The 24,665-nt window shown below is 42.4% G+C and overlaps 1 protein-coding gene across 1 annotated transcript in view; it reads right to left on the bottom strand.

The window, feature by feature from the left end:
• ERBB4 (erb-b2 receptor tyrosine kinase 4) overlaps positions 1–24,665 on the bottom strand; it is a 501,644-nt gene that overhangs the window by 143,103 nt on the left and 333,876 nt on the right. Inside the window, exons 7-12 of the mRNA XM_042822364.1 lie at positions 18,658–18,723; positions 12,618–12,736; positions 7,587–7,728; positions 6,127–6,240; positions 4,419–4,545; positions 423–496 (exon numbers count right to left, since the gene is read on the bottom strand). Coding sequence (XP_042678298.1) covers positions 423–496; positions 4,419–4,545; positions 6,127–6,240; positions 7,587–7,728; positions 12,618–12,736; positions 18,658–18,723 — 642 coding nt within the window. The remainder of the gene's footprint in view (positions 1–422; positions 497–4,418; positions 4,546–6,126; positions 6,241–7,586; positions 7,729–12,617; positions 12,737–18,657; positions 18,724–24,665) is intronic.

Here is a 24,665-nt window from a genome sequence, read left to right as displayed (position 1 = left end):
TGCAACTCTTTGTTTTGCAGACATCTGGGGTGCACCTATGATTCTGTTTCAGTACGGGACTAGAACGCAATACATCTTTAAGCAAAGGAATAATTCCACTGGTAAAGTAGAGATTTCCACTAGCATCTGAAACACTTGCATCACTTTGCCAGCATGGTGCTCACTTAACTCTAAGGTCTTGGTCTTCTGACGCTCGTGTAACCCAAAGGCAACATTCATTCTGTATTTGTGTGTAAAGTAAAGGACAGCACATTTGTGAACAATACTTTAACAAATAACAACTCCAGTATCAGCTATCAAATACATAGCAGAGTGAGTTTTAAGAAAAGAGCATCTGTGCTCCTCAGGAAACCCAACAAATGACAAAGCAAATGCAGAATGAAAAGAAATTCAGATTGTAGGACATCGGAAGTGTTTGTTACCTGTTATCTCTCTCACTGTTTGGAAAATATTTAATTTCTCAGGATTAATTGCTGCGATTGTGTGATATGGATCCCTGGAAGATTAAGCAGACAAAATGCAACACTATGAATAATAATTAAACAAACAAACAAACAAAAAACAACCAGCACAACTTTCACAAAGTTCTGCCATGCAGAAAGTAGTATTATTTTTTAACACGAGGTCAATACTTTGATTTCAAGCAGTGTGAGTTGCAGGTTTCAGACTTCTGATTCTGCAAAATCTAACTTCTCCCGTGTCATTTCAAAGGGAAGCAGTAGTGCTCACTATCCTGAGTCATGAATATTTTAGTAAATACTTCAGCTGCTGGAAAAGTAATGGATTCTGAACAACTGTGGATGATCTTCCTAAAGGATGATTTTTCTCAGGCAGACTAGCTGAAATGGCACAGCTGAAGTACTGTGCTACTACCTGGGCTAACAAAACTGCTACTGAAACAATTCACAAGCTATAAGCAGAAGAGAACTATGAGCATGCTGGCAGTGCCTGACATGTGACTTCAGATGGATGCACTGTTCAGAAGGTATGGAGCAGGAAGCACTAAGCCAAGCAGTCAAGCAAGTTGGCCACCTGGGAACTGAAATGTCCCCATCAAACAGGAAAATCTCAGGTATGCTACAGCATAAAAACATGACACTGACTCATTTTGAGAGTGCCATGAGTTAGCATTTCTTCTTTTGTTGTGAAAAAATAAGGAAAGAGAATTTGCTTAGAAAATATCCCCGAGAAGAAAATATACTGTGATTCTCCAGTTGTGTAAGAAGCTAACTAGAGCCTAACTCTAACAAAAAAAACCTTGAAATAGTCAGGAAAAAATTCTTCTGTAACACCATCTTATGGTGTTTTTTGTGTATTTTACAGGGCTAGGAAACAGCCTCAGGAAAAGACAGAGCATGCATTTCCATCTGTCCTGCTTCCTGAGAGACATTCTTGGAACTGGAGCTGTATCTCCTGAGACAAGCCTCACGAGTTTGTCCTGTAGTGAATATGCAACAAAACCCCTTAATAGGCAAATGCCTGATCTGCTTTACCAACATGAAAACTTGTAGAGTAATGCAGGCATCTACCACTCTTCCTAGCAAAGCCAAGACTTCTCAGTAGAACAGGCAAAACTGAACTTTGCAGCTTCAAGAACAAGAGATTTAACTGATTGCATGACTGCAGACAGACAACTAAAGGGGAGATAAAACACTGCCTATAATGGAGGCTTGTTGCTCTTGCTGATAGTTAGGGATCTCTGTTCATAACAGAGATTATAACAGAGAAACAGAATGCCATAAGCGAGTTTGTCAGGGCTACTGGACCAATTCTTCCATCTGTTCAGGTCACTGAAAGATGGGCTTCATGGGCAACATTTTCATAGCAGCCTTGAAATAGCGGCTCACTATTGCTGTGCACTATTGCACTGGTGCAGATTTTTACAAGCACAGCATGCAGACTCTTGTTCATCACTGGCAAAAATGCACAGCTAATGCTAACGACTGTGTTGAAAAATAGTGTTTTGATAGAGAAAACTCTCAGCTCCAAACAGTGTTATTGTGCTCCTTCCATCTATTGTTGTTGCCATGGAAATAAATAGAAAGCATCATTTTTGGAGTGACCTATGCAGTTTGAATAGACACTGTTACAAATACATAGTGACTAAGTTCAAATGATGAGGCAACAGAAAGACGAGCTACAAAATACCAGGATCAAAAACCACAGAATCAATTGTAATCATACAGTTACCAATCAAAACAAGAAAATTCACTCTTAGCATCTTTCAAGCAACCAAGTAGTTCTCTGAGACTACAAAACATCTTGCAATTCTGCAGAGACGCAGACTTAAAGTCTCCACAATCTCAAGTGCTGAGAGTTCAGCTTAAATGTTACAGTTCACAGAGTATACAAATTTGTAACAGAAGGTAACTAGAAGTTGGAGCGGAGGTACGTTTTGTTATTGCTCTACAAAGTCCATCTATGTAACTGGCAGCATACCTACTATCATCTTTCATTTCCTTTGTGTACTGATGATTCGCAAAATGCAATTACAGTTTTAAACAAAAAAGCTGTTCCAGAATATTTTCTTCCCCAGAGTGTTTTATTCAAGGTTGGCTTTGTTCTCTTTATATTTAATTGATAGATCTGTTATCATGACTCACCTTGTAACTTCGCTATTACTGCAACTTCTACAAAAAATGTCTCTGTAATCCTCAAAATCACAGATCTCTTAATGAACTGCAGAGAACTGCTCGGTTCCTCCAGCTGCTTGCCTTGCATTTACTAGAGTACTTCCTGTCTTGTGGGATGTAACAGATTTACAACCAGCCTCGTGAGCAATCATTTGGATGAGAAAGTGCTAAGGTGCGAGCACTGACTGCTGCGTGACCTTCACAGGGCTTCCACAAGCCTGAAGCTGCATTTCCTTAAACCGCCTGAACCTAAGTTTCTTTCTCCCTATGCCACATTAACCTTTCACACTGTGCTCTCTGCAGGAGATGAGAAGGCCAACCGCACTGCCGAAGCTCACACTGGCTGCCCTTTTGAACGTCAGTGAGCTGCAGGGCTCCTCCACTGAAACGGATTTTCAGCTCTTGCGTGGCTGGAGTCAAGTTGTAGGTGAAGAAATATTACAACCGATCAGCCCAGCAAACCAAAGGAACAAGTCATTTCTCTCCACCTCACCTCGTAGGGAAATGTGAGCCACGCAACCCAGAGTCAACAACTTCATTATCTTAACACATCTAAATCTAAGGAAAGCTGACAAAATATCTGCTGCTATTACTCATGCCAGAATTCCACTTCAGATCCATCTGCGGAAGTTCAGCTCATCACACACTACACCATGAAAATGCTAACAGAGAGTTAGCCTGGAACCATACCTTATATTGTTTATCCTAACAAGCAATTGCAACCAGTGCTGAAAACTCTGAGAAGCCAAAAGAGCATATTAAACTTGAAGACTACCCAGCAGAAGTAATTGAATACTTCGTACTACTGATGTATATTTATTACAACAAAGGGAGAGAAAGAGTTTCATCTTGCTAGTGCATTTTGAGGATTTCACTCGTTTTAAAAGGCCCTGCAATACCTCAAAGCACCACATGTAACTCACCGTGGCTGACGACACCACGAAAAACTTGAATTAGTGAGAAAATACAATCCTACGTCTGCTCTCGCAAAGAGCACAAAACAAGAAAGCAGTTATTGACATCGGGCCTCCTCTGACCACCAAAACAGATTACATTTATTCCCTCCATTTACATCCCACCCTGCTGAATTTGCGTCACACATTCACTTTTGATACAACGGCAAACGGCTCGTCAAACTATTAACAGCATGAGGTTATTTGGCTGGTCTTTCTTTACAAAAAACAGACATTAATGAGACTTCCAAATACTGGTTCTATACCTCCACATCATCTACTGTTATTAAGACCTATTCAATACACAGATGTATTTAAAGCAAAACACCACATTTAAGTACCACCGATTTTTGCACATCTCTGCAATTGAAACTGGAATAGATATAAATAAAATGAGTCGACAAGAGGGCAGGTTTTTTTGCATGCATGTGCAGCAACAGCCAGCGAGGCTCTGACAATTTTCACTACGTGAGGCACTTTTAGCATATTCTGCATGTTTCACCACCGATTAAACATAATTCAGAACAAATGAATGGAAGGTAACCTATCCTGTGTTATGAGCCATTATTGAAAGCGAGTGCTGAAAATTTTATGAAGTAACCTAAGCTCTCAGTTGGCTTTTCTCTTTCTAATGCCATCTAGTTCATTCTATCTTTTCCCACAGGTTGAATCCTAAGAATCTGGTTAACAGTTTCCTTCACAAATGAAGATAGGAAACTAATTTATCCTAGGTTTGCAGTCGAGTAATAGAAGCCTGCAGCTGTAATGCAGAGGTGGGCACTACTGGTTTCAGTGTGCACCATGACACAACATACAAACATTTGTCACTTACCCATGAATCCCAGTAACAAGGAAGATCAGGTTGCCATTGATCTTAGTGCAGTTTATGAACTTGTCAATGTTGCTGGAATCCACCGTCTGAGCTGACACTAAGCTCCCTGTTCCAATGCCATCACACGCTGCCAAAACAAGGAGTTTATGTGAAGAACTAGGAGAAACAATTACTAAATCAGTACCTGTCATCCTTCTAAACGCAAGCCTTTGTTTCTTTTAGAGAAAAAGCTGCAATGAGGTGTTAAAATGGCGCTCATTACCCATATTCCTCGAGGACCGAGTGCTAATTTAAACCAGAAAGTTCAAGGACCTGCCACAGAAAGGCATCCTGGCAAATGTTTTTTCACGTTGAATCTCAAGGCGAGTAAGAACCCCACAAACTCCCACGCGAGCCATCTGTAAGGAGATACTTGATGATTTAGCTTAGATTGGCTGTATCCTATATTTGTGCACTACTTACTGCAAAAGGAAGGGGTCCTACACTGCTGGCTCTACAGGTCCCCTTTGCTTTGGTGAACTTAAAGTCTGTGAACTTCACTATTCAAGCGCCAGAAGGCCCTCTTGAAAGGAAGCACAAAAATAATTTCATCATCTCATTTAACAACAGGACCTTAAGAAACCTTGGTATGAATGTTGACGAATCTTCTGCATGCTGCATTTCAATGCAACTGCATTAAAAGCTGCATTTTCTGATGCATCCAAGAACAAAAACCTCACAGCTTCCATCAGATAACACATCTATCTCCCTAATGGTCTCCTCAGATGGCAACCATTATCAGAACACCTCAACTTTTAGTAGCTTCCCTCCATCCCATTATGTAAACCTAAGGGCTTAGGAAGAACAATATATATATTCACATGCATCCAAAGGTATCTTTTCAACTGCATATAGGTTTAAGTATGTCATTTCCCAACTTGGCAGAAGTTTCTGTTTAGCTGTTTCAGCCAGGTGGTGTGACTACTGATTTACAGGGTTTGCAGTAGCTTGGTGGTGAATTCCTTTTCAGACCACTACAGAACTAGTTTTACTTCTCCCCACTAGTACTGAAAAACTACACGAGCCCATATGGGAAAAGAGACGGTGCTTTGATCCTGAGACATTTAAGTGGGGAGCTTAACGTCTCCCCATTGGAGCTCAAGACCAAGTAACATATAAATATCATTCTTCTCATCAGCATTCTCACTGAAAAACTTCTAATCTACCTTTAAGACACTTAGAAAGGAGGTAAGAGATTCTGGGAAAATAGGTATTTTCAGAGAACAGTCAAATAATGGAAGCTTAAAGCTATACTGAGTGTGAAACGTACCATATACTGAAGTCTGGGTTTTAGTGCAGCCTCCTTTGGAATGACAAAAGGAGAGCTCTGAAACACCTCCAGGAAATACGAGTCATTAAAATGATATAATAAAGAATTCTTTCAGATTTCTCTAAAACCAATGAAGAAATCGCCCTCATTTTTATCTAAGCAAAAGTAATTGGTTTAGTTATACTACCATTATAAGTGAATAAATTTTCATTTCGTTGTATTTAGGAAGACGCTTCACACACAGCCTACATAGTTCAAAGTTCTGTGGATATCCAACGGCTATTAATATCAAATATTCTACAGCATACTCATACATATTTCATGCCAAAATAACACACTGCTTTGCTCTACTGGAGTGCAGACTACAGTCAAAAACATTTATACTAAATTACTGCCTACCTTTAGGACAAATGTCAGTGCAGGGCTTACACATCTTAATACCATTTTCTTCAACCTCCATCTTGGAGCTTGGACATGCACGGACACAAGAGCTGGAATCTACCACAAAGTTGTCTACAAAGAAGATATTGGGAGAAAGTGAACCACCGGACTACACAGTACTGGAAGAACATGTGTTTTGATTGCATGAAGTCAGTACATGTTATTTACCTTCATGCTTATCGAGACACTTCTGAAAACAATGAGCAATTTAGACCCGTATTTGGTGACTCAGGAAGAAACAGTTCTCTTTCACACACACAGAACTGTATTTGTGGGATAATGCACCGCATGGGACAACGACAATTATTTCAATTTTGCCTTGTAAAACAACTACCAGAGGAGATACAGACTGATTCTACCTGATTGAAAGCTTAATGAGGTCGAGAAGAAAAAAATAAATCAGGAAGCTCAATGAAGTATTTAGACAAAGAATCACATCCCTAAAGCAGTACATGGCACACCAATTCTGTTAAAAATAAACAAAGCTTTGACTTCCTTAGATGATTCACCATTCTTATTAGAGACAGAACGAAGCTGTGACAGTCCCCACCTCAGCCTACTGTCAATCTGAACTTCGCTGTGTAGATTCAAAATTTGGATTTGGCTTTGAGTTGAGTTATGGTTCAGTTTATTACAGATCATCCAGGTGAATTACATTTAAAACAATGGACAACGCAACTGGAAACACTGGTGGGAACAAAATGGAGAACAAAAACATGGTCTCTCTTTCCTAACTAGAACGTCTGTATCAAAGACTGCATCAATGACAGTCTCCAAGGAAGTATTTTGTTCTTTGCCATCCGGCTGGCATTTCAGAAGCACGTGTCCTTCACATGCATGGGATTACTGATTTTAATCTCCCCCAGCTACTGTAATTTCACTCATGGCATTGTCAGTACACAAGCTTTTTTCCCCACTGGGAAAACTGCTAAGGAAAATGTCTGTGGTAACTTTATGTCAAACCATCGTGATTCCAAGAAAAGAGCATCATGAAAGTGTTTGATGCCAGATACTACTGCTGGTAGACTGTCAGTTCTGTTAATTACACGCATTTATACAATCCCGTGAACTAATGCAGCATTTTGGCATTATCTTAACAGTTCATTTCTAAATCCACGCGGGCCGTTCGAAAGCATGAATGCAACAAATGGTCACTGTGGAGACAGAAACTCAGCAAATTCCCTTTTTGTAAAAGAAAAATCACTCCAGCACACAACGCTTGGAAAGCGTCAACGACCCAGAACTCTGTTTCTACTTAGCACACGCCTAAGCTTTTGCAAGATGCAGGCGCACACAGGGCGATCTGAGGCTCTGCACTGCTCACTTCACTCTCCTTCTCTGGCTGTTCCACAGGGCTCCTGAAATGCAATTCAAAACTTCCCATGGCCGCAGGAGAAGAGAGCCAAGGCAGCACTTACGTGGGCACTTCTTGACGCAGAAAGCCCCGTACGTGTACTTGGCATTGTGATTATGTTCCAGTTGGAAGGTAGTAGGATTGTACACAAATGTCTGGGGGCACTGTGTGACACACGCTCCGCTATCATTGAAATTCATGCAGGCCTGCAAAACGGGAGGAAAGAAAAAAATCAGCTTGATTAAAGCATATAGTTGGCTGTGTAGCTGTTTTGGTTTTTAGTTTCACTGTCCTGACGACTGTTCAGAAATGTTGCAACAGTGGGGAACGCGATGCATAGCCTTCTAACCTCCATTTTGTCTACACAGACTTCTTGCTAGGACCTTGGCAAATACATGGCACGTGAAAGGAATTCTCACAGAGACCCCTTAATCTGAAACACAGCTGGCTGTTACAGCATTTCCTACAAAAACGTAGCAGAACTCCAATTTGTTTCATAACTATTGTTACTATTAGTAATCAACTGACTCACAACTCCATAGGACTTCTAAAGCTGCCAGGAGCTAACAGTTATTTACCACAGTTCATCTAAACAAATGCTAACGACTTTTCTTTATAGAGGTCCAACCTTTTCACTTCTTACAGCCTGAGTCCCAAGTCCAGCTGAAAAGTGAAATTCCCAATTAGAAAGCAAGAGGGATAAGAACTTCTTTTGAGTTAGCACAGGAGGGGGTCATTTCCCTAAGTGCAAGTTTAACAAGGTCAGTTGCTTCACACACTGGGAAAAGAAAATAGGACTTTGTATCACTTAGCATTCAAGCTCAGCCACCCACAGCTGCCAGAGGACAGGGCTCTGACAAATGAAGAGGCAAGCGTGTGGTTAAAGAGAGCAATAGTATGCAGGAAGAATAGTTGGCCATGCAGGGATGATAATTAGCAAGGTTAAAAAAAAATCATCACAAAAATCGTGGCGTTCTTTATCACTACACCTCTTGTCTGTGGTTTTAATCACAGCTTACAGAAAACTAGTGAAGTAGCAGTCACAAAGCACACCACCAATGCCTAGTGTCAAAACTCATATGAATACGAAAGCTGTAGCCTGGCTTGAATCCTCCTAGCATCTTAAGCAACCAATGCTACTGGATTTTGCCCACCTACCCTTCATCCTCACCAAGAACCGGATAGAAAATCCACTCTGTGAATAGGAGTTGTGTGATTTTTCTAATTTCAGAGCATTCAGCCTGGCTCTGTTGTGCTTTTCAAGTTTTAGATCCAGCCTGATTTTAAATACAAGATAAGAATATTTCTAAAACTTTATTTTAGCATGTTTGCTTGCAGTTATCTTAGACGACGATTACTGTCTTCCTTTTATAACTGAATATCCAAATGTCTGTATGGCAGCATATGGAGGAGGCTAGATAATTTCGTAGAGAAGTGACACCATATTTCAAGCAGGATGCTGTTACAAGCTGCCATAATATGCTGAAGAGTATTTAGGGTTTCATAAGCTCTGCTTTGCTTATTAATAAATTCTGATTTAGTTCATTTTCTCCTCATTTTTTTGTATCCACCGTCAACTTAGGAAATACTCTATTATGTACACAACAATCCTCCTAGCGAATGCATAAAGTAAAACATGCCAATACTATTCTAAGATGGAACTTCTCAGGAGAAGAAGAAAGTTGGGAAGTTTCACTTCTTGACTGTAAAACTTTGTATTCATTTGTAATTGCTTTCATAATGTAAGCAAACATCAGGATTTGATGCTAAACACTGATAATATGGGAATGAAAGCACAAGAATGTACACCAGGAAAAACCGAGTTGTATCTCTTGGTTGAGAACTAAGCACAGTTGGTCACTGCCTAAAGGGTTACACTTTTCACACAGTGTGTCACAAGCAAGTAATGACTAGCCTTGAAAATTGTCTGACTCCTGCTGAATTTTGGTTACATTGCTCTGGGGCCAGAAGTGAATGAAAGCAATGCTCTGGGTATTTCTCTGCTGAGTCAGAAGATGCAAACTAGCATGACTTCTAACGTACATATTCCTATAATTGCCATTATTCAGAAAATCTGTTTTATTCTTTCAGGCTGCAGTACTACAGAACATGGCCAAACAAGATGTGGGCTCAGCACTTCAGCACTGAGGATGTTCCTCGACTACTGTATGAGACCAATAAATCTTTTCTTTACACATTCAGATTACATGACGTCACGGGAAGGAATGATGTTTCCACAACTCTAGTCGAAACCAACCAAGAAGTTCCAGCAAGCTTTGGATCACAGAATCAGAATCACAGGAGCTGGGAGGGACCTGTGGAGATCACCTAGTTAGACCCAACTGCTAAAGCAGGTTCCCTACAGCAGCTTGCACAGGAACGTGTCCAGCTGGGTTTTGAGTATCTCCAGTCTGCAGTTTCTCTGGGAGCTTGCTCCAGGGCTCTGTAACACACTTAGAAAGTAAGTTTCTTCTCATGTTCGTAAGGAATATCCCGTGTTCCAGTTTGTGTTCACTGCCCTTTGTCCTGTCATTGCCCCCATTCACTTCACATATGCCTCTTAGATTTTTATAAGCATTGATAAGATTCCCTCTCAGTCTTCTATTCTCCAGGCTGAACAGCCTTAGGGCACTCAGACTTTCTTCATAAGAGAGATGCTGGATCATGGTCCACCTGTTCTGCACCAGGATATGTGGGTCCCTTCCTGCAAGCTCCTTTCTACCAGTAAACTCTACTGATGCACATGGTTATTCCTCCCCAGGTGCAGGACTCTACACTGGCTCATGCTGAACCACACATGGTTCCTCTCTGTCCAAGCCTCCAGCCAGTCCAGGTCTTGCTGTCATGTGAGCCACTCCTCCCAGCTAAGTATCATCAGCAGACTTGCTGAAGGTGCACCCCTTCATCCAAGTCACTGATGAAGACGTTGAACAACACTAGGATCACCATGAGCCACTCACCTGGAGTACCAACACATCTGCAATTTGACTATAGGTTGGGAGGGGTCTTAAAGAACATCCAGCTCCAAATCCCTGCTGTGGACAGAGCTGCCACTCACCAGGTCAGTATACCCAGGGCCCCATCCGACCTGGCCTTGAAAACTTCCAGAGATGAGGCATCCATAGCGTCTTTGGGAAGCCTGTGCCAGTGCCTCACCACTCTTTGAGTAAAGAACTTACTCCTAACATCCAACCTAAACTTCCCAACCTTCAGACTAAAGCCATTTCTCTTTGTTCTATCATTCTCAGATCATGTAAGAAGTCAGTCTCCTTCCTGTTTGTAAGTTTCCCTGAAGAACTGGAAGGCTGCATAGAGGTCTCTCCAAAGCCTTCTCTCCTCCAGACTAGACAAACCAAGCTGCCTAAGCCTGTCTTGGTAGGAGAGGTGCTCCAGCGCCCTGATCATCTTTACAGCCTTCCTCTGATTCTGCTCCAACAGCTCCACAGCTTTCTTGTGCTGGTGACCCCAAGGCCTGGACATGATACTTCAGAATAGGGCCTCGTGAAAGCAGAGTAGAGAGGAAGAATCACCTCTGTTGCCCTGCTGGCCATCTCCCTCTAGGAAGAGCCCAGGATACAGTTGGACTTCCAAGCTGCAAGGGAACACTGCTGGCTCATATCAGCTTCTCATTCTCTTGGGACCCCCGTGATCTTCACCACAGAGCTGCTGTCTAAGACTTCTCCCAGTCTGTACGCGTATCTGACTGTCCTGACCCAAGTGCAACACTTTGCATTTGGCCTTGTCGGATCTCATTTGGTTCACAGGGGCCCACTCCTCACGTCTGCCCACGCCATCCTTCCTTCTCTGAATCAACTGGACCACTCTGCTTGGTGTTTTCTACACGTTTCCTGAGGGTGCAATTGATCACACTGTCTAGGTCATTGGTAAAGAATGTTGAAGAATGTCTGTCCCAAGAGAGATCCCTAGGGGACACCAGTCATCACAAGCCTCTACCTGGACACACAGCCATTGACAACAAGCCCTCTGGCTACGACCATCCCATCAATTATTTATCCACCTAATAGTCCAGCCTTCAAATCCACATCATCCCAATTTAAAGATAAAGATACAGTGTGGGACCATGTCAAATGTGCTGCACAAGTTCAGGTACACGACATCAGTTGCCCTTTTGTCCATCGGTGCTACCATTCCATCACAGAAGGCCATCAGACTGGTCAGACACGATCTGCCCTCGATGAAGCCATGCTGGCTGACTCAGATCACCTCCTCATCTTGCATGTGCTTTAACACAGCATAGATCTCTCTTATCAATACCGCCTGGCAGGTTTCAAGAGGAGCTCACCCAAGTTGACTGGTATTCATCCCCTCCATCACTTGGGTACCTCTGAAGATCCACTTCTTTGAGCACATTCTAATTCTAATTCTAAGCTTCCTTTGGTCTAGGTTTGCTGCCCTTGAAAACATCAGCAAAACTTGCCTCTGCAGCACAGAGCAACGAGCTGTATGTTTTTTGAAATCAATGTTGGTGGCTGAAGCTGTTTACACTGTTACCAATACGTAGTACAAATGAGACAAATTTGGCTAAAGGTCTGCATGTACCAAAAAAAATGTCCTCTTTTGTCCTTTCATCTTAAGAATATGTAGCAGAATACATTTGAGGTAGAATAATTTGAGAACCGCTTTCCTTCCTAGTATGGTTAGTAAAAAAGCTGTGTTTAAATCCTGTCTGGCAGTAATAGGGAACATCTTTCATGAAGAAGCTAAATTGCAATCCTGACTTCCAAATAAAAAGCGCGTTGTGCAGTAATAAAAGCCATACTCGAGTGTAATGATAAATACATCTGAAAATTCCCTATCACCTCCAAAAAAATTATAGAAAAGCAAAAGATAAAAATCACAGAGATTACCATGTTAACGTTTCCCAATCTGTATTTACAAATCTCAAATCTGCTAATGGGTAATATTAAGCAGATAAGTGATGCCAACATAAAAACATTAAATGTTAAGAGTCAGAATCCGGGAGTGTGCATGCAATGCATTGAGAGGGGCAAAACTGTGAGTTTCATGGGTTAAAGCACTAAAAACACGCACTGTGTCTGGCAGGAAGAAGAAAAATGAGAAGTCTCACACGTACAAAGCAATCAGTGTCTTTGGGTCCGGAACAGCCTCCAGCGCACTCCCGGTGGCAGCAGTCGCTGACGTAGGGCCCGTAGCACCGTCCATCACACTGCTCTGCACACACTGTCTTTGTTACTAGGAGAAGGAAGGAAAAACGACCGTGTCAGAATCAGAACTGAGGAGACAGCTCTTCAGCTGCACGCTGAGGAAAACAAGCCGAACAACCACATACTGTAAAAAAAAATACAATCCACTAAACTAAGGTTTAAGGTAATTTTTTCAACTAGTAACCGTTTCCTTGCAGGATATCTCGATGGTACCTTCAAGAACACAACAGTGCATGAAATTCTTCCTTTCTCGTCTTTTAGCGACATGTACACTTGGAAAAATCAGGTGGAAAACTAATTTCAAATTACTGCAGTTTTACAAACAGCTCACGGATGGACATGGAGCAACAACAACAGATGACAAAGTAGCAGCAGAGCCCACCTGTTCTGATTCAGCTTTACCCTGCGAAGAAGTGCAAGGCTAAGTATGCCGAAATTGAGAGCCAAAAACTGTTACTGCTGGCAATCCATTTCAGAAATAGGCAATGAGGTAACAGAACAGAGTACGACTTTCAGGCTGGAGCACATCTGGAATTACTGCTCACTTTTTTCCTAGTAACAACCTAGCCTTCATTCACAGGCATACAACTGTACCAACCAGCAAGCATAGCAATTGGAGTGGAACCACACAACAGGGCTTAGTCTTGGGCAAAGAACGGTCAACAGGTGGAATATCTCCCTCACTGCAGCTATAGCCTCAGACTTTATTTTACAGAAGAAGAAACTAAAGTTTTCTGCAGGATTATACCAACCACCACCGACAGAATGTGAGGAAGACGTGCCGTCAGCTGTCTTGATAAGGAGCAGAGATTGCTGCACTTCTGTAATTAACCTCTGCTAATTATTTTGCTGAAAGCATTTCATTAATTCTCTATTCGAGAGGACAGAGAAAGCAAAACTTGCTTCCCTCAACAGCACCCACCGATCCCACCTTGCAGGCTTACAGATTTTTGCTTTTTCTTTAATTGCACTAGTGGCCCACAGCTTAGGAGGCAAATTTCAGGCAGATATAATTAAGAGTCTCAACTAAAAAGGAGGGGACATGGTGGCACAGTTCAGCCGCTCACCAGCGGGACGCTGATAAAAAGCTTTCCTGTCTGCCGCCACTCCACTGCAATTTAATGCTGTGCTTACATCTGGGAAGTCTTGGTGCACAGCACCTCTGTGCAGAAAATTCGTCCGAGCTACCTAATGAGCTCAATTATCATTTCATCCCCTGAGGGCCAGCTGCTGCTGGGGAACCACGATGCCCACCAGGATGCACAGCCGTGCTGCTCTGTGGAGAAGGCTCCTGGCAGGGTGTTAAAAGAGCAAAAGGAAGAGCCTCAGCTGCAAGTCAATCCAGATTATGCTTCCTCCCAAAAAGCAATGACACGCAGGAGCAACAGGACTGACCTGGAAGCACAGCCTCTTTCAGCACTGTGACTTCAGAAAGTGCTTCCCCACTTCCAATAGGGCACTGGTTGAATGCGGCCCCTATGGAGCTGCTCAGATTAGGGCATGGTTTGAGCTCTCCTGAGGGCTAGAAAGTTACAAAGCAGCCTGCAAAATCTACAGTTGCAGTCAAGGCTTGTTGCTGTTCTTCCCTAATTGTTTCTGTTATGTTTCTTTTACTGGGAAAGCAAACAGTGCCAACAGAAATGCCAACATTTCATTGTAGGAAAAGGCCACAGCATACCTTATTATCCCCTGCATGCCGTATTTGCATTACAGCTGCTGCTGAGGGCCCAGCTCTGAGGAGGAGCTGTCAGAGAACCTCTGTGGCACCACGCAGGCAGGCAGAAAGAAAACATCTTAGCAAAAGAGACCCAATCTTCTGAAGGACTCACTCAAGGCAGCTCACGGCAAAGGTGCCTCCCCAGGACAAAACAAATACCACGCTATCGTTAGAAGTCCAGAAACCATCTGGCTGTTCAGATTCCAAGAACAGCTCAACAGTTCAGTTCCTGCAGCTGTTCTAATGGTGTAATGCTCGTGGTGTTGACAAAATGTGCCACGCACTGGAGCTGGTTCCTGGGGGGTGAGCAGAATGCTGACTGTCAATCTTCACTGGTATTTCACTCTAATAGCAAAACACTGTGTGAGGCATGGGGTGGAACGGGCACTTCCCGTGTGTGCGCAATTAATCGGCCTCTTTTATTGTTTCCCTTCATCTTTAATTATGTCGGGGCACTATAAATCTATGAAGGGAAAAAGGGGAAGAAAGTGAAATCAATGAAGAAGTCTTACGAACACGCAAAGTTATTAGTGAAATACAAGGATTTTAATTAAAGATGCTGTCTCCAAGCAAAAATGCTAGGTTACCCTGATTGATCTAAGCTGCCGATTCAGCTCTTTCTTTCTCCCCCACCAGGCTCCCGCCTGCCTTTTGCTGCTCTAATTGGGTACTTACTGCATCTGCACCTTCTTTTTTCTCAGCAACATCAGCTGCACAAAGACTGTATAAACACAATTATGCCCAGGCCAAGCTCCTGTACACACACACAGTCACACAGAGTTGCACATTTGCTGAATGTTTGTGTTTAGAGTTTGATTTAAAGGCTTTTCCCCCTTCTTTGCATTCCCTTAGTGGGCTTGTATTTTAATTGGAATTCTTCTCCTTCGGTTACATTCCTCTAGGACAAAATGCATAATCTGTCATTTTAATAAAATAATACATTTCGTTTATAAAAGTTGCAATTTCTTCTCATATGGAGATGAAACAAATACTCCAAAAAGAAATCAACAGCAAAAACAGTAACAGTCCAAGCACAGATTAGAAAAATTGACCAGTGACTTCCAAATGCTTTTGTTCTTACGTTTAAGTGGTTTACATTCTGTATAGCAAATGCCCAGTACTAGGTGAAAAACAGATGCTTTTCATGCTACTCCACATCAGCCTTTCATGACACGGAGAGAAAGAATACTCTCCAGTTTTTGTTTCAGATTAATATTTACTAGTTTTTAATTATAAAAGAAAAATGGATTGTTAACTGCATAAAACACTACCCTGAAATTATCCAACTCCTGCTGGAACAGCTCATTTAAAATTTGCCATTAATAGCCTTCTTCAATACGTAAGTTTTCTTGTCACATTTAGAGAGACATGAGGACAGAGCTAGATGCAGGTGGCGTTTCAGATAGAGAGACATACGTATAGAGAGACATAGCTGGAAGGCAACATAAGAAGACAGGTAGATGATATTCACACAAAAACAAAAGGATATTATTTTTTTTTCCCCCATATGTAGTTTGAAATGAAAGACAGGGATTAAGATCTTTCTTTTTTTTTTTATCCTTTTCCCAGGAGAATAATTTAAATCTTATCTTGGGAAGGGGGGTCATTAGAATTTTTTGCTTCAGTGAGTGCATAAAAAAGTGAAATTATTAAATGCAGACAAGCTGCTGCAGACGAACAAAACAGTTTGACACTGGGAAGCAGTACTGCTGAATGCTCTCCTGCACGCATTTAAAGATGCCCATCCCCAAGGTGACCAGGTGAAGGTAAACGCAATGTTTGATACCACTCATCTCATCTCCAGCTTGTGTCGTTAATGATACTGAAAGCCAAGCATGTCTTTTAAAGTCAGAAATGAAGGCAGCAAAAGCCTAACACCACTTGGGTTTTTATGAGTTCCTATTCATATTCTTTGTTTCAGATGGTTTTTTAGAAGAACAAGTTTTGCATAGCTGCAGAAAAGAACTGCTCGCTGCCAGCCCAACTGTCAGCCTTTCTGTTCAGTCCTGCTTTCCACTTAGAGCGTGAGGTCAGGGTGGCAAAGAGAACACATACAACCAAAAATTAGCTCCTATCTCTGACCATAGGAGAACGCAGGGAACTACGCTGACAGTGTGCTTCCAGGCAAAAGGATGCAAAATAGTTCTTTCAAATTAGAAACGTGTGATCTGTGCATCTGCCTGGAACTCAGATAACATGTGCCTAGCCATAGTTAATTATTTTGAATCCGTGGTCCTGCCTTTGCCTATCCCCTCTGTTTAGATGAGAGGGCAGTCACTGTGAAGGAAAAGAGAGCTGTCACTCTGGGAGCAAACCTACCGTGCAGCTCTGCTAAGCTCCAGACTCCACAACACTGCAGATAAGTTTTGCTCTCCCTGGTATTACTACATTAATCCACCAAATCAGCTCACTTATCTGAGAGCAGTGCTTTGTGCAGGTTGAGATCATGGGAGCCGATCCTACTTGAACAGCCACAGAGTCCAGCTGGCCTGTCCAATGCTAAGGAGGCTGGAGCCTTTGCTGGCTGGAAGGAAGGCCTAAGCCAGGACCAGGTCGCCCTTATACAATGTAAGTGCCAGGGTTTTGCAGTGTCCTCTGATGAGATAACCACACGATGCCCAAATAAGTCTACCTCTGCTGGGGAGAATAACAGAGATAGATAAACAGGCCTAATGAAGCATCATCAATTAATTCTAATCTGGCTACGATATAAAACCCTTGTGGGCAGCTAGGGTTCTGTCCCTTTGCTCTACGTACTTGAGTACATAACCCTGACATAATGAGTGTTCTCTGCAGCAACTTCTTGGCAGCATTCACAAAGGCCACCAGCACAGAGAGGAGATGTGCGAGCTCAATTCGGACAAACAAGAATATGCTTCATTATACAGCTGTTCCTGCAACCTGTCTCAAAACAAACTGATTCACACCTACAAATGAAGTTCAATGTGAAATAGTAAGACGTGAACATGTAAGCTTTAGGAGAACTACAACTGCCACCAACTTTGCCAGCAGCATCAAGCGATGCAGCTGAAGAAGCACCCTCCGGTGTGGCAGAACATCTCTGTGCACACACATCTGTTGGCTGTACCCTTTGTGATGCCACAGACAGGTTGGACAGGATTTCCTGATCGTGCTCACTCCTAAACCATTCAAGTCAAACTATTTACCATTTCTTACTTCCTACAATTTATTGCTCCAGCTATTGCGGGGGAAAAATAGAAGAAAAAAGAAAAGGAAAAAAGGTATGGTTGCACTGTTTCTAATAGTTCCAACAAAAAGGACAGATGACACTGGGCTAACCTATGATCAAATAGTTAGCTGGTGTGCTTGCATTTAAGCCCTCCCACCACAAAGCCAAGGAAGCGAGCAATGGCCAGAGCTGTGCTCACTTAAGGGAGGTATCAGCAACCACTTCATTAACTCCAGTAAACCCAACCAATTTCTATCATATTAAGTTTGATAGAAATAAAATGTAAAGAACACTTCTATTCCCACAAGAGGAAAAAAAAAAAAAGGAAGAACTTGTAGGAAAAGCTCTCGATTTTCTCTTCTTTTCTATTTGGTAATATTTTGACTGCACTTACAGCTCCTTAGTGCCTTTCTGGGGAAACTGGAAGCATGCAAGGAAGAAACTCTCTCAACACGTTCTTCTTTCTTACTCATTTTAATGCTCTCTAAATTCAAGAGGACAGACATTGTGAACAGCCCTTCACTTATTACTTCCTTTACAAAAAAAAAATATATATATCATTATTCTCTTTCAGTATAACTCAACTACATTCTGAGTTATTACAAAGAGAACAATTCTACAAGATAACTAACGCTCCCAGTGAAATTAACAGCATTCTGGTATTAGCAACTTTCCAGTGTCAGGCCATCATTAAAGATCTCTGAATCTGCCTAGTAGATTCTTCTATTCCAATTCATTTCACTGTATTCCAAAATACCCATCAACATCCCCAGGAGCCACACTCCATGTTGCCACCAGGAAGTAAAAGAAAAGAGAAAAGAGAATTCATGTTAGCTTGAGCATTTGTAGAAAGCACAGGAGAGGAAAGAAAAACATAAATTCGCATGGGAGAGAAAATAAGAACATCAGTTGGTAAAAACCTACAGAAAAAAAACCCTGAAATATTTTAGAGCTGCGTGAAGGAGAACATACAGTATCTCTCCACAACTAAAAAAAATAGGATCCTTTTCATTTTTCAGCCCTCAGAGTCATGCTTACTTACAGGTCTGGCAGTGATTCTCTGTGGGTCCCCAGCATCGGCCTGTGCAGGACTTGTGGCATCGACCACCTTTAGGAGAAAAAGAAATGGGAAGAGATGAGAGATGCGGCTTCAGTTAAAAGGAAGGGTCCATCTTGCCTTTGGAGGGTTTTTATGCTTTATGAAGGTTGAAACAGTGCCCTTAGGAAGCCCAGATAAATAACCAGAATTGGTTTCAGACCTGTCTGGGTACTTCATACTCTAAATCCCTTGGTCTGCTAAATATGATGGAGACATTTTAAAACCAAAAGAGCAGCATAAGATGAGGAACAATTTCATCACCCAGAGCCGTTCTCTGTGCACCCTAGATAAGACTCGCTCATTCCTCCATGGCACAAAGGATGACTGAGCAAATACCCATCTCATCTTGTGTTCAATTTCAACTGAACAATGAGGCAGTAAACTTTGAAGACAAGCGATCAAAAGCCAAACCTCCTCCTGAAAGCTTGCACAGTCTTCACAAACATTACACAGTAAATCAGGACTGAAATCCTGCACTGCTGAATTCAAGCCCTCCCTTTCACGGCTAGCTACTACCTGCTATGCAAAGAAACAGAAAGCAGGCAGAAGGACTGGCACGTTCTCCAGCTGTAGGTTTCATTACCTGAGTCAGCACTCGGACAGTCCCATGCCAGCTCTGATGGTGAGCAAAGGGACACCTCATCCTGCAGCTCCCATCTGGACCCGGCCAGGGAATGGACATCTCCTTCTGCCTCCTGAAGGGCAGGAGCTTTCCCACTGCTCTTCTGACTGCAGTAACCTGGCCTTACCTTTGATTAAACCTGGATTCATCACCGAATACTGCCAAAAATCTATGAAGTGAATTCCCACCTTGAACTCGATCCACAGGCTTACCAAAGCCTTCAGGAACCTTTTGCTGCTGTGCTAATGGCAGCTGCTCTATTACACCCTGCACAGTATCAAGTGCTTTCCACATACTCTGACTTGGGAGCCAACGCTGGAGAAAACACAGTGTCTCTCAGCTAAGGCTGGGTCAACCCAAAAGAAAACACCATTCCTCTGCTGGCAGCATACATACACAAGATGTTCCATAGTTGAGTAAAACCACTGTTAGAGCGGCATCAAGTTGGACTTCATGTTGCTGCTTTTCTAACACCAGTTCTTTTGCATATCACTGATGATCCATTGATTATGCTGTGCAGTAATTACACACTGTATGCCAACTACCTTGTTAAAGCTACCAGCTCCGAGCTGCACTTGTGTTCATTTAAAGCAATTATACCAGGGGAGCGTTGTTGCTGACATCACCAGCACATAATTTGCTGTCACATTCTGCCATCTGTTTATTTAGATCAGAAACATTCTATAACTACATAATGCAAACTTGTTCTGGCTGATGGGGAGGGGACTCCATCTGGCATGAATTATGCAACTTTAATCAGTAATAACAATTATTATGATTATTAAGAGGCTACTGGAGCCCCGCACAGTAAGCTAACACATCCATATTGACTTATAAGAATAGAATAGGTAAGGTAAACAGTAAATCCAAGGAAGAACATTCAACAGGCAACTGGGAAGGTACAATTTGTTTCCTGGTTTTGGCACACACCTTGCTGGAAAAAAAAAAAACCAACACATTTTATAAAGACTGACCAAAAGTACAAGCGGGCAGAAGGATGGATGCATGTTCAGATAACCTTTTTGCATCTGCCTTAGCTCAGTCCTTGCTGGAGCGTCACTGATGGAGGAAGTAAAGGAGGAACTGAAACCCAAGGACAGGAGATTTATGCCTAATGCTTGCCTCTGGTCAGAGCTCACGTCAGTCTAGCTCTAGGGCTTTGGAGTTCAGGGGGAAAGGTCTTGCAGCTGGACACGGTGTAAAGCACGGCACAGCCTGCTCACAGCTCCCTGTCTGAGGCAGAAGAAGGAACCGGTTTGGCCATTTCTGCCCCTTTCCATTCCTGACTTCAGCCCCCTTCTGAATCCTGCCACAGGCACTGGGCTTTCCACCACAATATGGGCAGGGAGACAGCACAGAAAATACTTCCATTATCCCTCCAAGTGCCCTCTAGGTAGAGAGACCTCCTATACTACTGCACAAGCTACACTTAAAATGAAAACCTTCAGATTTGAAATTCCTCAGTGCTGAGCTGACCCTTGCTACGCAACTAAAAACATGCTCAGCCAATATTGCTACTCCTGGAAATAAAAGTGATCCAGCATCTTCAAAAATCATTTAATTTTTTTCTTAACTTGCATGCCTGCTTCCTGATACATGACTTTGTTTGACAGTGTCAGATGATCATTTGCATTTAAATAGAGATATTTAACAAAATAGCAAGAAAAGGCTGCCAGTTTTCCGTTTTTTCATTGGGAACTCAAAGTCTCTGCTTCATTGTTTTCACCTTTCTCAACTGCAAAGGCAAAAACTAGCAGCCACGCTGGTAGGCAGCACACTTCTGAATCACATTATTACATGTCCTTTGAAGGTCAAATAGACTGAGAATTAAAAACAAGAACCGAACTCCAAACAGTGTGTCTGTCTTGGTTTCTTGCTTTAAAAAGCAAAATAAGTTTGCTTGCTCTCAATATGAACTGGTCAAGATTCTGCCCTCCCATGACTCAGTATTCCACCTGGTTTTCCCACTGTAATAAGGACAGATTGCAACCCATTAAGGATCAGCTCTGTAAATCTTAACACAAAAACAGTCCCACGGAAGTCAATATAAGCAGCCCAGAGTGTAAGGAACGTTGATGGGAGAACAGCTCGCATGATCAGATCTGTATGTCAGCCTTAAACTATAATAAATCAATTGGCCAAGAGCTTGATGAAGTCCTACTACTGTGCTACTTCCCACAGTTCTTTCCATACATATTTCTTTTAGACAGCAGTGAGCCAACACAGATTTGAGAAAAACTCATCAAATCATTCTTGGCATAAGACAGATTTTTTTTTTGTTCTTTGTGTCTCTAAAATACACCAAAACCTACCAACATGCATCAGCAGTGTTTAAGAGAAATAAGTAATAATGAAAAAGCAAGCCAGGACACTGCAGAAGTGTTCTTCCTTTTGCTCTGAGGCAACAGCCAATAAAAAGAGGGAACTCCTTCCTGTTACTACCAGCACTGGTCTCTGGCATCAAGATACCAAGAGCAAAATGAAGTCTAAATTGTAACCAGAGGAACCTAGGAACACTCAGCACTAACAGAGCAGCCCAAACGAGCACAAGTCCACCTGCAACTATGCATTATGTATATTCTTCTTGTAATCAAAGAACGATTTAAGAATTAATTGAGATATGCCCAAAGAAATATTTCCAGTGGGCTTTATAAATGCAACCTTGTCGACCTGCTGAATTCCTGCACATTAGTGAACACACATCAGCCAAAGGGCTTACCTTCTTTATAAGTGAAAAAGGAAAGGAAGAACCTGGAACAGCCTCCTGCCCCCTGGGCAGAAGTGATGCTACAGTATATTTCTGCTCTGGAACAATAGGACTGCTTTGGAAAGATGATGACATTTTATTCATTAGAACGCAGAGGAGGAGGGAAGGAGTTAAAAGGAGGCTTACATGATTTTTACAGAGTTTGTTATGAAATCCAAACTTAGAAAGGGCAGATTTCCACAGGAGGATGAGAATTAGTTTTGCTCTGGCAAACTCCATGTGGAAAACCAATGCCTTGTCTCCTGGGCTCATCTCCCTAGGCCAATACACTTATCTTCATGAAGGAGCCTGGTGCAGAGTACTACTGTCATAACGTCCACAGTAGGTTTTTCTTTGTGGAAGAAGATGCCTCTGCTCTGCTGAATGGAGAAAGTCACAGGCAGGAAGAGCTTGCTCGCTAGGCTGGGAAAGACCAAGGTTACTTTATCCTTGTGCTTTCCTGAGAATTGAGAAGGGCTTTCCTTTGTCTCCAGACTGACTTTATTATTTCAGGAACAGTAAAACTGCAGAGGATTAAGTCAGTGACAAGAGAAGAAAAATGAAGTCTTCCTCTTAGCTCTAAGCTCACTGTAGTATGGAGAATGCTGCTTCTTCCCCATCAGCTATCCCAGCTGCCATAAGCAGACCCCTCTCAGCAGGGGAAGGAAAGCAGAAATAAGAGAAGAAACATCTCCCTTTGTCCAAAGCCTGCATTTGCGGATGGCTTCTACCAGGTTAATAAATCATTAATAAACACTAGCCCATCTGTAGCGTACCAATACTGAAGCGCAAATAAACACAGCCAAAAACAGTGGCTTTGATGGTCACAAGGCACGGGTATAAGGAAGCTCTTTGCTTGTCTAACAGTCTAAAATAATTGATTAACTATCAAAAAACCCATAAATCATTTATTAGTTTCTTCGTTTAAACTCATCCTCAACCTAAAAAACTTCTCTCCTGCAATAATGCTAGCAATGCCAAAAGGATGCTCAAGACTTAACTTTATGGTCCAGGAAAATAAAACGCAATCAAAAAATAATTCAAACACCACAGCATAGCATTAGTGGGAATTAAAGCCACCATTGTTACGATGGATTGTTCTGCCTTTATCAGGCTGTAATGCCTTCCGTGTCCTTGTCTGGCAATTCCTATCATCACACGCTCATTCATTCACACTTCTTTGTTAAGTTAAAATTCTGCCTTTTCTACCAGCCCTGTGCTAGCCATCAGAGGCCCTCCCACTTTCCAGGATTTCCTTCTTTTACAGCAGAAGAGATTTGCCCTGCAAGAGAAAGTATAACCTCCTGTAAGAGAAGGGAGCATTGACAGGAACACTAGCGCTCATTTTCTCCTCCTCTCCATGTAAGCGTACAGGACATAGAAATCTAAGGGCCCAAACCTGTATTGCCACTGAACTGTGATGCTTTAGCCGATTTCAGATGAGCTAACCTCAGGATGCTGCCACTAAACAATTTTCCAACGTGGGATAATAAAATACAGTCAAATCCAGGCTTTTCTTTAACAAGCTGTGCGTGGCACTGAAATTATCACTGCTGCTGTGGAAAATAGCTGAGGTGAAGCAAACTTCTTCTAACGACTGTTTCCAATAAGGACTTCCAAGTCTGCCATCCAGCCTCGTCCAGCACCCCTATCATCCTGCTGATCTTCCTCAGCAGATAGGAAGAGACACAAATGGAGAGGGACTGGGACACAGGCAGCTGCAAAGAACCTGGCGTGGGAGACAGGTCTACAAAATGAAGAGATAGGCACTGAAAGCAAAGGGAGAGATCTGGGGACAGCGTGAGGGAGAGGCAGGGCGGAGGGAGTGGAGATAAACGCCAACCAGCACCAGAGCAAACAAAAACTAACAGCCAAAGGGGATGCATTTCCATGAGTAATGTGTGGTGGAGACAGTGCTCATGCACGTAGGGGACTGGGAATCTGTTGAGCGTTCTGAAATTACAGAGTATCAGCAGACTGGTGCCTGCTGGTGGCAGGCACTTCTGATTTTAAGAGAGATTGGCCACCAGAGGTAAAGGAATAAATGGAAAGCCAAGAAGAGCATGTCAGCAGCACTGAACGGGCTCAGGCCAGCGAATTCGTATTTATCACTGACAGCTGCGAGCTGATAGCAAGTGCTCTGTAATGTTACTTCAGCTGCTACAGAAAAATGTCTTCAGGCCACAGGAACGAGTGCAGAAAGGGACCTGAGGGGGGTAATGAAGACACTAGCTATTTTTCTCTGCCTGGAACTGACAGCAACGGTAAGGCTGTACGACTTGATGCATTAATTGGTGGCTTGCTCACCCACAGAACATAAAAACCTTCGCATATGATATAGTGTAAAACTTTACACTGATTAAGCAATTAGGAGCTATTAATTATCACTGCTTATAGCTGTTAGCACAGAGCTGCGCAGCCCAATTCCCCCCCACTGTGGTGGTGAATTAGTTCCAATCAGCATCAAATGCATTTCTGAACACACACCTAGGGATCCCAAGCAAATTGGGAGACACAGCCAGAAAGCAAAAAGGATAGAGGTCAAGTTATACCTGCTGCTTGGCAGGCTCATCAGGAGCAAGA

The sequence above is a fragment of the Centrocercus urophasianus genome, unplaced genomic scaffold (genome assembly GCF_019232065.1).
Source record: "Centrocercus urophasianus isolate 14NV4802_14NV808 unplaced genomic scaffold, USGS_Curo_1.0 seq_20, whole genome shotgun sequence".
In the NCBI taxonomy this organism is placed as follows: Eukaryota; Metazoa; Chordata; class Aves; order Galliformes; family Phasianidae; genus Centrocercus; species Centrocercus urophasianus.
This window is presented reverse-complemented; position numbering and strand designations above follow the sequence as displayed.